The 17,130-nt window shown below is 49.5% G+C and overlaps 1 protein-coding gene and 1 long non-coding RNA gene across 2 annotated transcripts in view; one reads left to right on the top strand and one right to left on the bottom strand.

Annotated features, from left to right (window-relative positions):
* Positions 1–17,130, bottom strand: part of ADPRHL1 (ADP-ribosylhydrolase like 1) — a 58,207-nt gene that overhangs the window by 28,013 nt on the left and 13,064 nt on the right. The window contains exons 2-3 of the mRNA XM_056555817.1: positions 10,261–10,425; positions 3,266–3,391 (exon numbers count right to left, since the gene is read on the bottom strand). Coding sequence (XP_056411792.1) covers positions 3,266–3,391; positions 10,261–10,425 — 291 coding nt within the window. The remainder of the gene's footprint in view (positions 1–3,265; positions 3,392–10,260; positions 10,426–17,130) is intronic.
* On the top strand, positions 947–11,549 carry LOC130355552 (uncharacterized). The gene is made up of 3 exons (XR_008888575.1): positions 947–999; positions 9,482–9,644; positions 11,401–11,549. It is a non-coding gene; the product is annotated as an uncharacterized LOC130355552 (long non-coding RNA).

Raw genomic sequence — 17,130 nt, forward strand, 5'->3', positions numbered from 1 at the left:
CCTCCTACTTCTGTCTCCTCCGTGTTCTCACACTGCCAGCGTGCACATCCCCACCTCCTAGGGTGCGCGCGCTGGAGCTCTGACAATCAAAGGGCCAGTGCGTCCTTAATTAGTGTTTGCACCTGTCCCTTCTCCATAAGTATGTGCACCTCCCTCTACCACTTGCCTGATCTTTGTGTGCCCAGTGCCCTAGGGAAAGCGTTTACTGTGTCTTGCCTTTCCGTGATCCTGACCTACCTGCTCCGTGACTTGACCTTGCTCCTGTGCCGCCTGTCTACTGACCTCTTGCTATGTCCCTGTTCTCACTGCCATGCTGCCGGCCCTGACCTTCTGCTATCCTGACTACCAGTTACCTTATCCCTCCTGTACCACATTTTCTCCTCAGCAGCCTGAGTGGACGAGTCGTGTCAGGGGTAGCGACCTGGGTGCCGCCTGCCGCAGCTGTACCTTAGACTCTGCTCCCTGACACGGCCCAAACCATGATTCACTCAGGCTCAGTGGATCTACTACCTTCTTGCCACTAACAATTATTTATATTTAAAAATCCTAATTCTTCCTGCACTTATCAGCTGCTGCATATAACAGTCTTTACAATCCGATTACAGTGCTCTCTGCTGCCACCTCTGTCCGTGTCAGGAACTGTGCAGAGTAGAAGAAAATCCCCATAGTAAACCTCTGCTACTCTAGACAGTTCCTGATACGGACAGAGGTGTCAACAAAGAGCACTGTGGTCAAACTGGAAGAACATGATCTTGAAAAGATATGTCATTGTTTAGGATTAGTTCACTGTCTTTTATTTGAGTTATGTTAAAGAGAGAATCGTTCAGTGATTAAACATTGTTTTTTTTTTTTTATAAATCTGTCATTTGTTCACACGTACTGTATACTGTACACTGCATATTTAATTTTGTGGATATAATGCTGGGTTCAACAATTTTTTTATTGACAGCATCAAATCTGCAGCATAAAATTTCAAACTTCAAATCTGCAGCGAATAAGGTACCTGTGAAAATATTCTTGACATTTAAACAATACCTTTTACTTAAAGCAATACAGTCATTAAAATAAACTTTTGACATGTCGATCACACATATCAAAAGTAGTTGATCACATTGGGTCTCACTCCTGTGACCTGCTGCGATCGTGAGTTATTAGCTGAGGAAGCAGGTGACATTGCATTCAGCTCCCTGGCTGGCCGAAAAAAACAGCCATTTCTCTCCATAGAAGTCTATACAAAGAAACGTACAGATCCCTTGAACAACCGAGAAGTGGAGCGCAATGCCGCCTGTTTACCTGGCTAATAACTCATGATCACAGCGAATGTCAGGAGTGAGACCCAATACTATCAACAATGTATTACAAGTATGATTTACATGTAAAAAGTTGTTTTTAATGTCAGTAACACTCTAAACAGCTGTTACAGTTTATGTTATTAAGAAAAAATGGAATGTCCAGTGCAAGACTCAGGAACAATATGTTTGTTCAGAAGCCACGAAAGACATCATACAGACTCAGGTGCAGGTGACTAAGGCCTTTCTGTGAGACCAAAATGCATCAAATGCACCTAAGTCTGTATGATACATATTCCATAATAGGCAAGAAAGAAGTGGAGCACTCACCAGGTCAATCGATATCAGCAAGCTTCTTTATTTCATATTAGCTTGACAGCATACAAACATGCATGGGAGAGCGGATGGAAACAAAGGGGTGGGGGAGAGAGTTGGACAACGGTCCGTATTGTGCAATCAGTGCTTCATCAGGTCCCAGAGGGGCCTGACGAAGCGCTGATTGCGCGATACGGACCGTCGCCCAACCCTCTGTTTCCATCCGCTCTCCCATGCATGTTTGTACGCTGTCTAGCTAATACGGTATGAAATAAAGAAGCTTGCTGACATCAATTGACCTGGTGAGTGCTCCACTTCTTTCTTGCCTATTATGGAAAATGTATTTGGACTGTCTTGTGTGAGCACCGGGAAGGTCTGTCCATAGAGAAGAGTATAGCGGATCAGTGGATAGCGAAGTAGCAGTGACGGGTTTTCTCTGTCGAGGATTGTAAGTCTGTATGATGTCTTTCGTGGCTTCTGAATAAATACATTGTTCCTGAGTAAAAAGAAAAAAAATGAAGATCAGCTCACCAAAGTCCATATGAATTAAGCATCTGTCAGTGGTCCCGGAGCACGGGTGCAGGGAGCCGCCACTACCCGTAGCATATGGAAAGGAAGTTTGTAGCAAGGGTCAAGCTCCTGGGTGTGCAAAAATCAATAAAACTTAGCCTTTAATCGTGCACATAAAAACATGGAAAAATCGCCACTCGGTGACAAGTGACATGTCACTTGAAAGAAGGGTGAAACGCCATTGCGTTTCGAGCTGTTGCTCTTAGTCATGGCGTTGGTACCTTGCCACACGGGGATTTAAATACCTGTTGGCATATGGTCAGGTCCCACCGTAGAAAGAACTCCCCGTCTACGTCAAACAGGATGTGACGTGGCGTGTGAAGGATGGCTGGAAAAAGGTGCGACCAGGTAAAACCTAATTGGGGTGCTGGATAAAGCTAATTAACCCATAGATGACCTGCTTGCTGGCAAACAGACATATCATATTAGTTTTAGTCTATTTGCCGTTGTGCCCACAAATGTATGTATGCGGTACAATATACACAAACGCAACCTGTAGGACACAAAGAAGAAGACGCACAGATTCCAGATTTTATAAAACATTATGAAGGAACAATGACGACATAGGAAACCCTAAACATGAAACCAGAAAAAACTACAAAATACAGTTCAAAAAATGCATGTTGTGAACGATGACATATGTAAATGGAAAAATTTGAGAATAAAAAACAAACAAAAAGCAAAAACACACATGAAAGCATAATCAGAGCAAAAAGCTATTGTATGTTGCTTAGAAAATAATGCCTGACATGTGTAGCATAACATATTGTGTTTCACCCTTCTTTTAAGTGACATGTCACTTGCCACCGAGTGGCGATTTTTCCATGTTTTTATGTGCACGATTAAAGGCTAAGTTTTATTGATTTTTGCACACCCAGGAGCTGGACCCTTGCTACAAACTTCCTTTCCATTGTTCCTGAGTCTTGTGCTAAACATTCCCTTTTTTCTTGATGCTTCCGGATGCGAGGTCCACGCCTGGTCCGTGCAGCAAACAGAGGGTGAGCTGAATTGCATTGGACTCTCGTACTAGTTTATGTTATCATTCCAAACATTCTGCTAAAGCTTTAGTCCAGTCTTAGTAAGTGACCTACCTGTTGGATGGTTGTGTGTCATCCTCCCGCTTTCAATGCTGACTTCAATCAAAGTCTCCAGTCTTTCAGGTTGCCAATATCTCATACCGATAGACATTGCTTTTGTGGCAGCTCCAAATCCAGAAGCTAGAACACAGGAATAATATCACTACCATTACACTTTTATCACCTAGTTTCTTTGTAGTACATGACACAATTGTCTAGCCAGATCACTTATTTTCATAATTCAAAGAATGAATTATGAATACATACTTGTTAAAAATAGCTGTATATATATAGCTGAAGGGCAGCTATTCTTTTCCAGTAAAGTTTTATTGCTGAAAAGAAAAATAAATAACAAATTGGCAACTTTAAAATGAATTGTTACGCCGAGCGCTCCGGGTCCCCGCTCCTCCCCGGAGCGCTCGCTTCACTCCCTCCGCTGCAGCGCTCCGGTCACGTCCTCTGACCCGGGGCGCTGCGATCCTGCTGCCAGCCGGGATGCGATTCGCGATGCGGGTAGCGCCCGCTCGCGATGCGCACCCCGGCTCCCCTACCTGACTCGCTCCCCGTCTGTTCTGTCCCGGCGCGCGCGGCCCCGCTCCCTAGGGCGCGCGCGCGCCGGGTCTCTGCGATTTAAAGGGCCACTGCGCCGCTGATTGGCGCAGTGGTTCCAATTAGGGTTTTCACCTGTGCACTTCCCTATATTACCTCACTTCCCTTGCACTCCCTTGCCGGATCTTGTTGCCTTAGTGCCAGTGAAAGCGTTCCTTGTGTGTTCCTTGCCTGTGTTTCCAGACCTTCTGCCGTTGCCCCTGACTACGATCCTTGCTGCCTGCCCCGACCTTCTGCTACGTCCGACCTTGCTTCTGCCTACTCCCTTGTACCGCGCCTATCTTCAGCAGCCAGAGAGGTGAGCCGTTGCTAGTGGATACGACCTGGTCACTACCGCCGCAGCAAGACCATCCCGCTTTGCGGCGGGCTCTGGTGAAAACCAGTAGTGGCTTAGAACCGGTCCACTAGCACGGTCCACGCCAATCCCTCTCTGGCACAGAGGGTCCACTACCTGCCAGCCGGCATCGTGACAGTAGATCCGGCCATGGATCCCGCTGAAGTTCCTCTGCCAGTTGTCGCTGACCTCACCACGGTGGTCGCCCAGCAGTCACAACAGATAGCGCAACAAGGCCAACAGCTGTCTCAACTGACCGTTATGCTACAACAGTTGCTACCACAGCTTCAGCAGTCATCTCCTCCGCCAGCTCCTGCACCTCCTCCGCAGCGAGTGGCCGCTCCTGGGATACGCTTATCCTTGCCGGATAAATTTGATGGGGACTCTAAGTTTTGCCGTGGCTTTCTTTCCCAATGTTCCCTGCATCTGGAGATGATGTCGGACCTGTTTCCCACTGAAAGGTCTAAGGTGGCTTTCGTAGTCAGTCTTCTGTCCGGAAAAGCCCTGTCATGGGCCACACCGCTCTGGGACCGCAATGACCCCGTCACTGCCTCTGTACACTCCTTCTTCTCGGAAATCCGAAGTGTCTTTGAGGAACCTGCCCGAGCCTCTTCTGCTGAGACTGCCCTGTTGAACCTGGTCCAGGGTAATTCTTCCGTTGGCGAGTATGCCGTACAATTCCGTACACTTGCTTCAGAATTGTCCTGGAATAATGAGGCCCTCTGCGCGACCTTCAAAAAAGGCCTATCCAGCAACATTAAAGATGTTCTGGCCGCACGAGAAATTCCTGCTAATCTACATGAACTTATTCACCTAGCCACTCGCATTGACATGCGTTTTTCTGAAAGGCGTCAGGAACTCCGCCAAGATATGGACTCTGTTCGCACGAGGCGTTTCGTCTCCTCGGCTCCTCTCTCCTCTGGTCCCCTGCAATCTGTTCCTGTGCCTCCCGCCGTGGAGGCTATGCAGGTCGACCGGTCTCGCCTGACACCTCAAGAGAGGACACGACGCCGTATGGAGAACCTCTGCCTGTACTGTGCTAGTACCGAACACTTCCTGAGGGATTGTCCTATCCGTCCTCCCCGCCTGGAAAGACGTACGCTGACTCCGCACAAAGGTGAGACAGTCCTTGATGTCTACTCTGCTTCTCCACGTCTTACTGTGCCTGTGCGGATGTCTGCCTCTGCCTTCTCCTTCTCTACAGTGGCCTTCTTGGACTCTGGATCTGCAGGAAATTTTATTTTGGCCTCTCTCATCAACAGGTTCAACATCCCAGTGACCAGTCTCGCCAGACCCCTCTACATCAATTGTGTAAATAATGAAAGATTGGACTGTACCATACGTTTCCGCACGGAGCCCCTTCTTATGAGCATCGGATCTCATCATGAGAGGATTGAACTTTTGGTCCTCCCCAATTGCACCTCGGAGATTCTCCTTGGACTTCCCTGGCTTCAACTTCATTCCCCAACCCTGGATTGGTCCACTGGGGAGATCAAGAGTTGGGGGTCCTCTTGTTCCAAGAACTGTCTAAAACCGGTTCCCAGTAACCCTTGCCGTAACTCTGTGGTTCCTCCAGTAACCGGTCTCCCTAAGGCCTATATGGACTTCGCGGATGTTTTCTGCAAAAAACAAGCTGAGACTCTACCTCCTCACAGGCCTTATGATTGCCCTATCGACCTCCTCCCGGGTACTACTCCACCCCGGGGCAGAATTTATCCTCTCTCTGCCCCAGAGACTCTTGCCATGTCCGAATACGTCCAGGAGAATCTAAAAAAGGGCTTTATCCGTAAATCCTCCTCTCCTGCCGGAGCCGGATTTTTCTTTGTGTCCAAAAAAGATGGCTCCCTACGTCCTTGCATTGACTACCGCGGTCTTAATAAAATCACGGTTAAGAACCGCTACCCCTTACCCCTCATCTCTGAACTCTTTGATCGCCTCCAAGGTGCCCACATCTTCACTAAATTGGACTTAAGAGGCGCCTATAACCTCATCCGCATCAGAGAGGGGGACGAGTGGAAAACAGCATTTAACACCAGAGATGGACACTTTGAGTATCTGGTCATGCCCTTTGGACTGTGCAATGCCCCTGCCGTCTTCCAAGACTTTGTCAATGAAATTTTTCGTGATCTGTTATACTCCTGTGTTGTGGTATATCTGGACGATATCCTAATTTTTTCTGCCAATCTAGAAGAACACCGCCAGCATGTCCGTATGGTTCTTCAGAGACTTCGTGACAACCAACTCTATGCCAAAATTGAGAAATGTCTGTTTGAATGCCAATCTCTTCCTTTTCTAGGATATTTGGTCTCTGGCCAGGGACTACAGATGGATCCAGACAAACTCTCTGCCGTCTTAAATTGGCCACGCCCCTCCGGACTCCGTGCTATCCAACGCTTTTTGGGGTTCGCCAATTATTACAGGCAATTTATTCCACATTTTTCTACCATTGTGGCTCCTATCGTGGCTTTAACCAAAAAAAATGCTGATCCCAAGTCCTGGCCTCCTCAAGCAGAAGACTCCTTTAAACGACTCAAGTCTGCCTTTTCTTCGGCTCCCGTGCTCTCCAGACCTGACCCTTCCAAACCCTTCCTATTGGAGGTTGATGCCTCCTCAGTAGGAGCTGGAGCTGTTCTTCTACAAAAAAATTCTTCCGGGCATGCTGTCACTTGTGGTTTTTTCTCTAGGACCTTCTCTCCAGCGGAGAGGAACTACTCCATCGGGGATCGAGAGCTTCTAGCCATTAAATTAGCACTTGAGGAATGGAGGCATCTGCTGGAGGGATCAAGATTTCCTGTTATTATCTACACCGACCACAAGAACCTCTCCTACCTCCAGTCGGCCCAACGGCTGAATCCTCGCCAGGCCCGGTGGTCTCTGTTCTTTGCCCGATTTAATTTTGAGATTCACTTTCGTCCTGCCGATAAGAACATTAGGGCCGATGCTCTCTCTCGTTCCTCGGATGCCTCAGAAGTTGATCTCCCTCCGCAACACATCATTCCACCTGACTGCCTGATCTCCACTTCTCCTGCCTCCATCAGGCAGACTCCTCCAGGAAAGACCTTTGTTTCTCCACGCCAACGCCTCGGAATCCTCAAATGGGGTCACTCCTCCCATCTCGCAGGTCATGCGGGCATCAAGAAATCTGTGCAACTCATCTCCCGCTTCTATTGGTGGCCGACTCTGGAGACGGATGTTGGGGACTTTGTGCGAGCCTGCACTATCTGTGCCCGGGATAAGACTCCTCGCCAGAAGCCCGCTGGTTTTCTTCATCCTCTGCCTGTCCCCGAACAGCCTTGGTCTCTGATTGGTATGGATTTTATTACTGATTTACCCCCTTCCCGTGGCAACACCGTTATTTGGGTGGTCGTTGATCGATTCTCCAAAATGGCACATTTCATCCCTCTTCCTGGTCTTCCTTCTGCGCCTCAGTTGGCTAAACAATTTTTTGTACACATTTTTCGTCTTCACGGGTTGCCTACGCAGATTGTCTCGGATAGAGGGGTCCAATTCGTGTCTAAATTCTGGAGAGCTCTCTGTAAACAACTCAAGATTAAATTAAATTTTTCCTCTGCATATCATCCCCAGTCCAATGGACAAGTAGAAAGAATTAACCAGATCCTGGGTGATTATTTGCGACATTTTGTTTCCTCCCGCCAGGATGACTGGGCAGATCTCCTTCCATGGGCCGAATTCTCGTATAACTTCAGGGTCTCTGAATCTTCCTCCAAATCCCCATTTTTCGTGGTGTACGGCCGTCACCCTCTTCCCCCCCTCCCTACCCCCTTGCCCTCTGGTCTGCCCGCTGTGGATGAAATTTCTCGTGACCTTTCCATTATATGGAGAGAGACCCAAAATTCTCTCTTACAGGCTTCTTCACGCATGAAGAGGTTCGCGGATAAGAAAATAAGAGCTCCCCCCGTTTTTTCCCCTGGAGACAAGGTATGGCTCTCCGCTAAATATGTCCGCTTCCGTGTCCCTAGCTACAAGTTGGGACCACGCTATCTTGGTCCTTTCAAAATTTTGTGTCAAATTAATCCTGTCTCTTATAAACTTCTTCTTCCTCCTTCTCTTCGTATCCCTAATGCCTTTCACGTCTCTCTTCTCAAACCACTCATCCTCAACCGTTTTTCTCCCAAATCTGTTCCTCCCACTCCTGTTTCCGGCTCCTCGGACGTCTTCTCGGTCAAGGAAATTTTGGCTGCCAAAAAGGTCAGAGGGAAAAATTTTTTTTTAGTAGACTGGGAGGGTTGTGGTCCTGAAGAGAGATCCTGGGAACCTGAGGACAACATCCTTGACAAAAGTCTGCTCCTCAGGTTCTCAGGCTCCAAGAAGAGGGGGAGACCCAAGGGGGGGGGTACTGTTACGCCGAGCGCTCCGGGTCCCCGCTCCTCCCCGGAGCGCTCGCTTCACTCCCTCCGCTGCAGCGCTCCGGTCACGTCCTCTGACCCGGGGCGCTGCGATCCTGCTGCCAGCCGGGATGCGATTCGCGATGCGGGTAGCGCCCGCTCGCGATGCGCACCCCGGCTCCCCTACCTGACTCGCTCCCCGTCTGTTCTGTCCCGGCGCGCGCGGCCCCGCTCCCTAGGGCGCGCGCGCGCCGGGTCTCTGCGATTTAAAGGGCCACTGCGCCGCTGATTGGCGCAGTGGTTCCAATTAGGGTTTTCACCTGTGCACTTCCCTATATTACCTCACTTCCCTTGCACTCCCTTGCCGGATCTTGTTGCCTTAGTGCCAGTGAAAGCGTTCCTTGTGTGTTCCTTGCCTGTGTTTCCAGACCTTCTGCCGTTGCCCCTGACTACGATCCTTGCTGCCTGCCCCGACCTTCTGCTACGTCCGACCTTGCTTCTGCCTACTCCCTTGTACCGCGCCTATCTTCAGCAGCCAGAGAGGTGAGCCGTTGCTAGTGGATACGACCTGGTCACTACCGCCGCAGCAAGACCATCCCGCTTTGCGGCGGGCTCTGGTGAAAACCAGTAGTGGCTTAGAACCGGTCCACTAGCACGGTCCACGCCAATCCCTCTCTGGCACAGAGGGTCCACTACCTGCCAGCCGGCATCGTGACATGAATGCTCAACGAAGACTGAATTTGGGGTTGATGAAAAGCATGCAGATATTTTTCTGCTTTTTGCAGCTGATGTAGGAGTACAAGAGTTTTTTAAGGACAAATTTTAAGATACCTATGTATTGTAATTTTTTATTTTTATAAGGAGGAAATGCAAAAATAAAATGCAATTATTTATTTTTTAATTGTTCAATGTGCTATAAATTAAATGTTTACTCTTTTCCAGTGGGTTCCACAATTACTGTGATATAAAAGCCCTGTTCACCAGTCAAGTAGAACCAGGAGGTGAGGGCAAGTGAGAAGACGTGCCAGACTATGGCCTTTTAGCAGCTAAACTCCACCTCCTTGACACTCTGCCCCTTTGGCAACCACCATCAGCTCCAGTAGAGGTACAGTTGGCTTTTATACATAACAGCTATTTAATGGTGCCTACAGTTCTTAGCAGAAAACAGATTTCCTTACATTTCTCACCAAAAGGAACAGCGTGCCTTATGGTTTTAGCTTACAAAAGTGGTACAGATGATTAGTGGTTCCAGCTCTCATTTGATGAGATAATACACTAGGAACACCTTAGGACCTTTAATGTTAAATGTAGTCTCTTTTCAAAGCATGAAGGACTGTGAACTGTTTTACGAGTTCCCCAAATGGTCACATTGCACCCACAATAGCTGATTGCTTTTCCCCTAATCCTTCTGTGCCTCTGTGGGTCTCTGGGGGAAATCCCTCCTGAGGCCTACATTGGCAATAGTTTTATTAGATTTCCCCAGGCTATTGGCTGGGTTTGTCTTGCTCCTCTGTGGGTCCTTGGGATTGCTATGCTGCCACTTTTTAGCTCCACTACAGTATGGTCTTTGTAGACACGAACACTGTCTGTATAAGATAAAGATCTACTGCTAGAGAAGCTGTAGTGCTTGGTTATAGGCAAAACTTATAAAAGTAAGAGATTAAGGCATATATGTATTTCCATTTTAATACATTGCTGGGGAAGTAGGAACAAATCTACACCTTTTTCATTAAATGGAGTATGCCATGCAAGCAAATAGTTATCTGGCTTAAGGTGGGAACAGCCTTCAATTGTTGCTGGATCTGGTCGCCGTTCTTGTAGTCTGTCAACAACATCAACATATTGTTTTACCATTTCGCGGTACAGATCTTCCAGGCTCCAGAAATCTGCATAAAAGGCCAGAATAATTAAGTGAACATGTTATTTCTAACAATGCATCAGCCATTACAGAACTAACAGTATGCTTTCTTGACTTGGACACTAATACAACCATCTACAGCATACGTTATAAATATTAAATAGTATTTTATTATACTTAAGTTATATTAAAATAAGTTGATCCATCAGGTTTCTCTTTTTTCTTTTCCTGTTATTGACTATACTATTCCTCCTGCCAAAAAATAGAAACCTGATCATCAAAATAATGCCACTGAAAGCAATAGACATTAAAGAGTACGGTCATCAAACCATATTTTCTAAACTAACTCAGATTATATTCCCTAACTACTCCTAACACCCCTCCTGCCCTTAAATTTTTTTTTGAGCTTTAAAAAGCTGTGTATCATACCTTTCCCCTTGCTCACATTATCTGAGCTCCCGGCAGGAGAAAGTGGGCCTTCCCCAGCAGGTGCATCGTCACTGAAACCTGTGAGAGCTGTGCCTCGCCATGCCCTGCACACACTTCCTGAGTTTGCTCTCCTGCCAAGCCGGAAGGAGACCAAACTAACTGTTTGACTTGCACAGGAAACCCTAATGGCCATTTTTTAATCACATTAAAAACATATAAAGATTGAGAATTGTAACAGCAAGTAAATAGCAAAGTGTCTTATAATTACATAAGGAACAATATATTAAAAGTTACATTTGGTGACAGGTACTCTTTAATTGAAATAAGAAGTCCAATAGGGTATGCCACAAGTTTTTGTTGGCCACAACTTAATTTATATGAAATCAGAGGCATATGAGGAATGATTAGAGGCCCATGCACCTCTATGGTAACCCAAGTCAGTACTAGTTATATGATCCTTGCTATTCCTTGAATTGACACAGCAGACAACTTCCGTGTTAGATTTATCAGCTGAAAGTTTAACCCTGACTTTGTCCAGCACTGTAAAATATAAAGATAACATTTTATCTTGAAGAAAAGAAACTACACATCCAACAGCATGCAGCTGGATCAACAAGATACTATTAATGAAGCAGAGACATCAAGCTAAGTTTACCTTTACAGTTGACAAAATACTGTGTAAAACTACTGTCCTAAATTTTGACATATGTCAGGAGATCTGAAGTGGGCACGTTTATTTGCAAAAACTTTTTAAACAATGTAGGTAATAACTTATTATAAAATAAAATTTGTAAAAAAGTGTATATTTTTATGTGTAAATTACTGTCTTGCCCCTACAGCCATTGCCTGTGTGTCTCTGATCCACTCAGATACACAATACAGTAAGTGTGGGCTCTGTACACTGAGGACAAGCATGGCTCTGTGCACTGGGTACAATCAGGGCTCTGTACACTGAGGACAAGCAGGGCTCTGTGCACTGAGGACAAGCAGGGCTCTGTGCTGTGAGGACAAGCAGGGCTCTGTACTGTGAGGACAAGCAGGGCTCTGTACACTGAGGACAAGCAGGGCTCTGTACACTGAAGACAAGCAGGGCTCTGTGCTGTGAGGACAAGCAGGGCTCTGTACACTGAGGACAAGCAGGGCTCTGTACACTGAGGACAAGCAGGCCTCTGTACACTGAGGACAAGCAGGGCTCTGTGCAGTGAGGACAAGCAGGGCTCTGTACACTGATGACAAGCAGGGCTCTGTACACTGAGGACAAGCAGGGCTCTGTGCAGTGAGGACAAGCAGGGCTCTGTGCACTGAGGACGAGCAGGGCTCTGTACACTGAGGACGAGCAGTGCTCTGTACACAGGGGACAAGCAGGGCTCTGTACACATGGGACAAGCAGGGCTCTGGGCACAAGCAGGGCTCTGTGCACCGAGGACAAGCAGGGATCTGTACACCGAGGACAAGCAGGGCTCTGTACACTGAGGACAAGCAGGGCTCTGTACACTGAGGACGAGCAGTGCTCTGTACACAGGGGACAAGCAGGGCTCTGTACACATGGGTCAAGCAGGGCTCTGGGCACTAAGCACAAGCAGGGCTCTGTGCACCGAGGACAAGCAGGGATCTGTACACCAAGGACAAGCAGGGCTCTGTACACTGAGGACAAGCAGGGCTCGTGACACTGAGGACGAGCAGGGCTCTGTACACTGAGGATGAGCAGGGCTCTGTACACAGGGGACAAGCAGGGCTCTGTTCACTGAGGACAAGCAGGGCTCTGTACACAGGGGACAAGCAGGGCTCTGTGCAGTGAGGACAAGCAGGGCTCTGTACACTGATGACAAGCCGGGCTCTCTACACTGAGGACAAGCAGGGCTCTGTGCAGTGAGGACAAGCAGGGCTCTGTGCACTGAGGACGAGCAGGGCTCTGTACACAGGGGACAAGCAGGGCTCTGTGCACTGAGCACAAGCAGGGCTCTGTGCAATGAGGACAAGCAGGGCTCTGTACACTGAGGACAAGCAGGGCTCTGTACACTGAGGACAAGCAGGGCTATGTACACTGAGGACAAGCAGGGCTCTGTACACTGAGGACGAGCAGGGCTCTGTACACAGGGGACGAGCAGGGCTCTGTACTCTGAGGACGAGCAGGGCTCTGTACACTGAGGACAAGCAAGGCTCTGTGCACTGAGTACAAGCAGGGTTCTATACACTGAGGACAAGCAGGGCTCTGTGCACTGAGGACAAGCAGGGCTCTGTGCACTGAGGACAAGCAGGGCTCTGTGCAGTGAGGACAAGCAGGGCTCTGTACACTGAGGACAAGCAGGGCTCTGTACACTGAGGACAAGCAGGGCTCTGTGCACTGAGGAAAAGCAGGGCTCTGTACACTGAGGACAAGCAGGGCTCTGTGCACTGAGGAAAAGCAGGGCTCTGTGCACTGAGGACAAGCAGGGCTCTGTGCAGTGAGGACAAGCAGGGCTCTGTACACTGAGGACGAGCAGGGCTCTGCACACAGGGGACAAGCAGGGCTTTGTACTCTGAGGACGAGCAGGGCTCTGTACACTGAGGACAAGCAAGGCTCTGTGCACTGAGTACAAGCAGGGTTCTGTGCACTGAGGACAAGCAGGGCTCTGTGCACTGAGAACGAGCAGGGCTCTGTACACCGAGGACAAGCAGGGCTCTGTACACTGAGGACAAGCAGGGCTCTGTACACTGAGGACAAGCAGGGCTCTGTACACTGAGGACGAGCAGGGCTCTGTACACAGGGGACAAGCAGGGCTCTGTACTCTGAGGACGAGCAGGGCTCTGTACACTGAGGACAAGCAAGGCTCTGTGCACTGAGTACAAGCAGGGTTCTGTGCACTGAGTACAAGCAGGGTTCTGTGCACTGAGGACAAGCAGGGCTCTGTGCACTGAGAACGAGCAGGGCTCTTTACACTGAGGACAAGCGGAGCTCTGTACACTGAGGACAAGCAGGGCTCTGTGCACTGAGGACAAGCAGGGCTCTGTGCAGTGAGGACAAGCAGGGCTCTGTGCAGTGAGGACAAGCAGGGCTCTGTACACTAAGGACAAGCAGGGCTCTGTACACTGAGGAAAATCAGGGCTCTGTACACTGAGGACAAGCAGGGCTCTGTACACAGGGGACAAGCAGGGCTTTGTACTCTGAGGACGAGCAGGGCTCTGTACACTGAGGACAAGCAAGGCTCTGTGCACTGAGTACAAGCAGGGTTCTGTGCACTGAGGACAAGCAGGGCTCTGTGCACTGAGAACGAGCAGGGCTCTGTACACCGAGGACAAGCAGGGCTCTGTACACTGAGGACAAGCAGGGCTCTGTACACTGAGGACAAGCAGGGCTCTGTGCACTGACAACGAGCAGGGCTCTGTACACTGAGGACAAGCGGAGCTCTGTACACTGAGGACAAGCAGGGCTCTGTGCACTGAGGACAAGCAGGGCTCTGTGCACTGAGGACAAGCAGGGCTCTGTGCACTGAGGACGAGCAGGGCTCTGTACACCGAGGACAAGCAGGGCTCTGTACACTGAGGACAAGCAGGGCTCTGTGCACTGAGGAAAAGCAGGGCTCTGTACACTGAGGACAAGCAGGGCTCTGTGCACTGAGGAAAATCAGGGCTCTGTACACTGAGGACGAGCAGGGCTCTGTACACAGGGGACAAGCAGGGCTTTGTACTCTGAGGACAAGCAGGGCTCTGTACACTGAGGACAAGCAAGGCTCTGTGCACTGAGTACAAGCAGGGTTCTGTGCACTGAGGACAAGCAGGGCTCAGTGCACTGACAACGAGCAGGGCTCTGTACACTGAGGACAAGCGGAGCTCTGTACACTGAGGACAAGCAGGGCTCTGTGCACTGAGGACAAGCAGGGCTCTGTGCACTGAGGACAAGCAGGGCTCTGTGCACTGAGGACGAGCAGGGCTCTGTACACCGAGGACAAGCAGGGCTCTGTACACTGAGGACAAGCAGGGCTCTGTACACTGAGGACAAGCAGGGCTCTGTACACTGAGGACAAGCAGGGCTCTGTACACTGAGGACAAGCAGGGCTCTGTACACTGAGGACAAGCAAGGCTCTGTGCACTGAGTACAAGCAGGGTTCTGTGCACTGAGTACAAGCAGGGTTCTGTGCACTGAGGACAAGCAGGGCTCTGTGCACTGAGAACGAGCAGGGCTCTTTACACTGAGGACAAGCGGAGCTCTGTACACTGAGGACAAGCAGGGCTCTGTGCACTGAGGACAAGCAGGGCTCTGTGCAGTGAGGACAAGCAGGGCTCTGTGCAGTGAGGACAAGCAGGGCTCTGTACACTGAGGAAAAGCAGGGCTTTGTACACTGAGGACAAGCAGGGCTCTGTGCACTGAGGAAAATCAGGGCTCTGTGCACTGAGGACAAGCAGGGCTCTGTGCAGTGAGGACAAGCAGGGCTCTGTACACTGAGGACGAGCAGGGCTCTGTACACAGGGGACAAGCAGGGCTTTGTACTCTGAGGACGAGCAGGGCTCTGTACACTGAGGACAAGCAAGGCTCTGTGCACTGAGTACAAGCAGGGCTCTGTACACTGAGGACAAGCAGGGCTCTGTACACTGAGGACAAGCAGGGCTCTGTGCACTGAGGAAAAGAAGGGCTCTGTGCACTGAGGACAAGCAGGGCTTTGTGCAGTGAGGACAAGCAGGGCTCTGTACACTGAGGACAAACAGGGCTCTGTGCAGTGAGGACAAGCAGGGCTCTGTGCAATGAGGACGAGCAGGGCTCTGTACACTGAGGACAAGCAGGGCTCTGTACACTGAGGACAAGCAGGGCTCTGTGCACTGAGGAAAAGAAGGGCTCTGTGCACTGAGGACAAGCAGGGCTTTGTGCAGTGAGGACAAGCAGGGCTCTGTACACTGAGGACAAGCAGGGCTCTGTGCAGTGAGGACAAGCAGGGCTCTGTGCAGTGAGGACAAGCAGGGCTCTGTGCAGTGAGGACAAGCAGGGCTCTGTACACTGAGGACAAGCAGGGCTCTGTACACTGAGGACAAGCAGGGCTCTGTGCACTGAGGAAAAGCAGGGCTCTGTACACTGAGGACAAGCAGGGCTCTGTGCACTGAGGAAAATCAGGGCTCTGTGCACTGAGGACAAGCAGGGCTCTGTGCAGTGAGGACAAGCAGGGCTCTGTACACTGAGGACGAGCAGGGCTCTGTACACAGGGGACAAGCAGGGCTTTGTACTCTGAGGACGAGCAGGGCTCTGTACACTGAGGACAAGCAAGGCTCTGTGCACTGAGTACAAGCAGGGCTCTGTACACTGAGGACAAGCAGGGCTCTGTACACTGAGGACAAGCAGGGCTCTGTGCACTGAGGAAAAGAAGGGCTCTGTGCACTGAGGACAAGCAGGGCTTTGTGCAGTGAGGACAAGCAGGGCTCTGTACACTGAGGACAAGCAGGGCTCTGTGCAGTGAGGACAAGCAGGGCTCTGTGCAATGAGGACGAGCAGGGCTCTGTACACTGAGGACAAGCAGGGCTCTGTACACTGAGGACAAGCAGGGCTCTGTACACTGAGGACAAGCAGGGCTCTGTACACTGAGGACAAGATGGGCTCTGTACACTGAAGACAAGCAGGGCTCTGTACACTGAGGTCAAGCAGGGCTCTGTACACTGAGGACAAGATGGGCTCTGTGCAGCGAGGCTCTGTGACATGCTCCTGACTTACATAGCAGCATTATTGACAACCTGGGAGCTTACACAGAGCCCTACTTGTCTGCCCACACTTCCTGTATTTTGTCTCTGCACACAGAATATAGCTGCAGGGACAAGACAACATTTTGTCACCATGGAATTGAAAATGGTAATCCACAATTCTTTTTCTGATGTCAGTTGATTTCTATTGATTTTCCCATGAAGTCAAGAAAAGAAGCTGGATCAAAAACTTCTAAAGCCATGACCTACTGGAATTATGATATTATAATGTATAACTTTAATTGTCTGTTTAGAAACATTTGTCAGAAAAAATTGCCTGTGTCATATACAATGTTGTTTGTAGACATTGAATCTGTAGGAAGAAATATAATTTTAAATGACTTTAACCTAAGTGTATGTAAACTTATGAATTTAGTTCTAACAGTAACACATATCAGAATCAATCAATGTAAAATATTAATACTGCAGTGTGGGGACTAATTGAGTCTTTGATGGATGTTCCTGTTACGCCTAGCGCTCCGGGTCCCCGCTCCTCCCCGGAGCGCTCACGGCGTCTTTCTCCCTGCAGCGCCCCGGTCAGTCCCGCTGACCGGGAGCGCTGCACTGTCATGGCCGTTGGGGATGCGATTCGCACAGCGGGACG

The sequence above is a fragment of the Hyla sarda genome, chromosome 2 (assembly GCF_029499605.1).
Source record: "Hyla sarda isolate aHylSar1 chromosome 2, aHylSar1.hap1, whole genome shotgun sequence".
NCBI lineage: Eukaryota > Metazoa > Chordata > Amphibia > Anura > Hylidae > Hyla > Hyla sarda.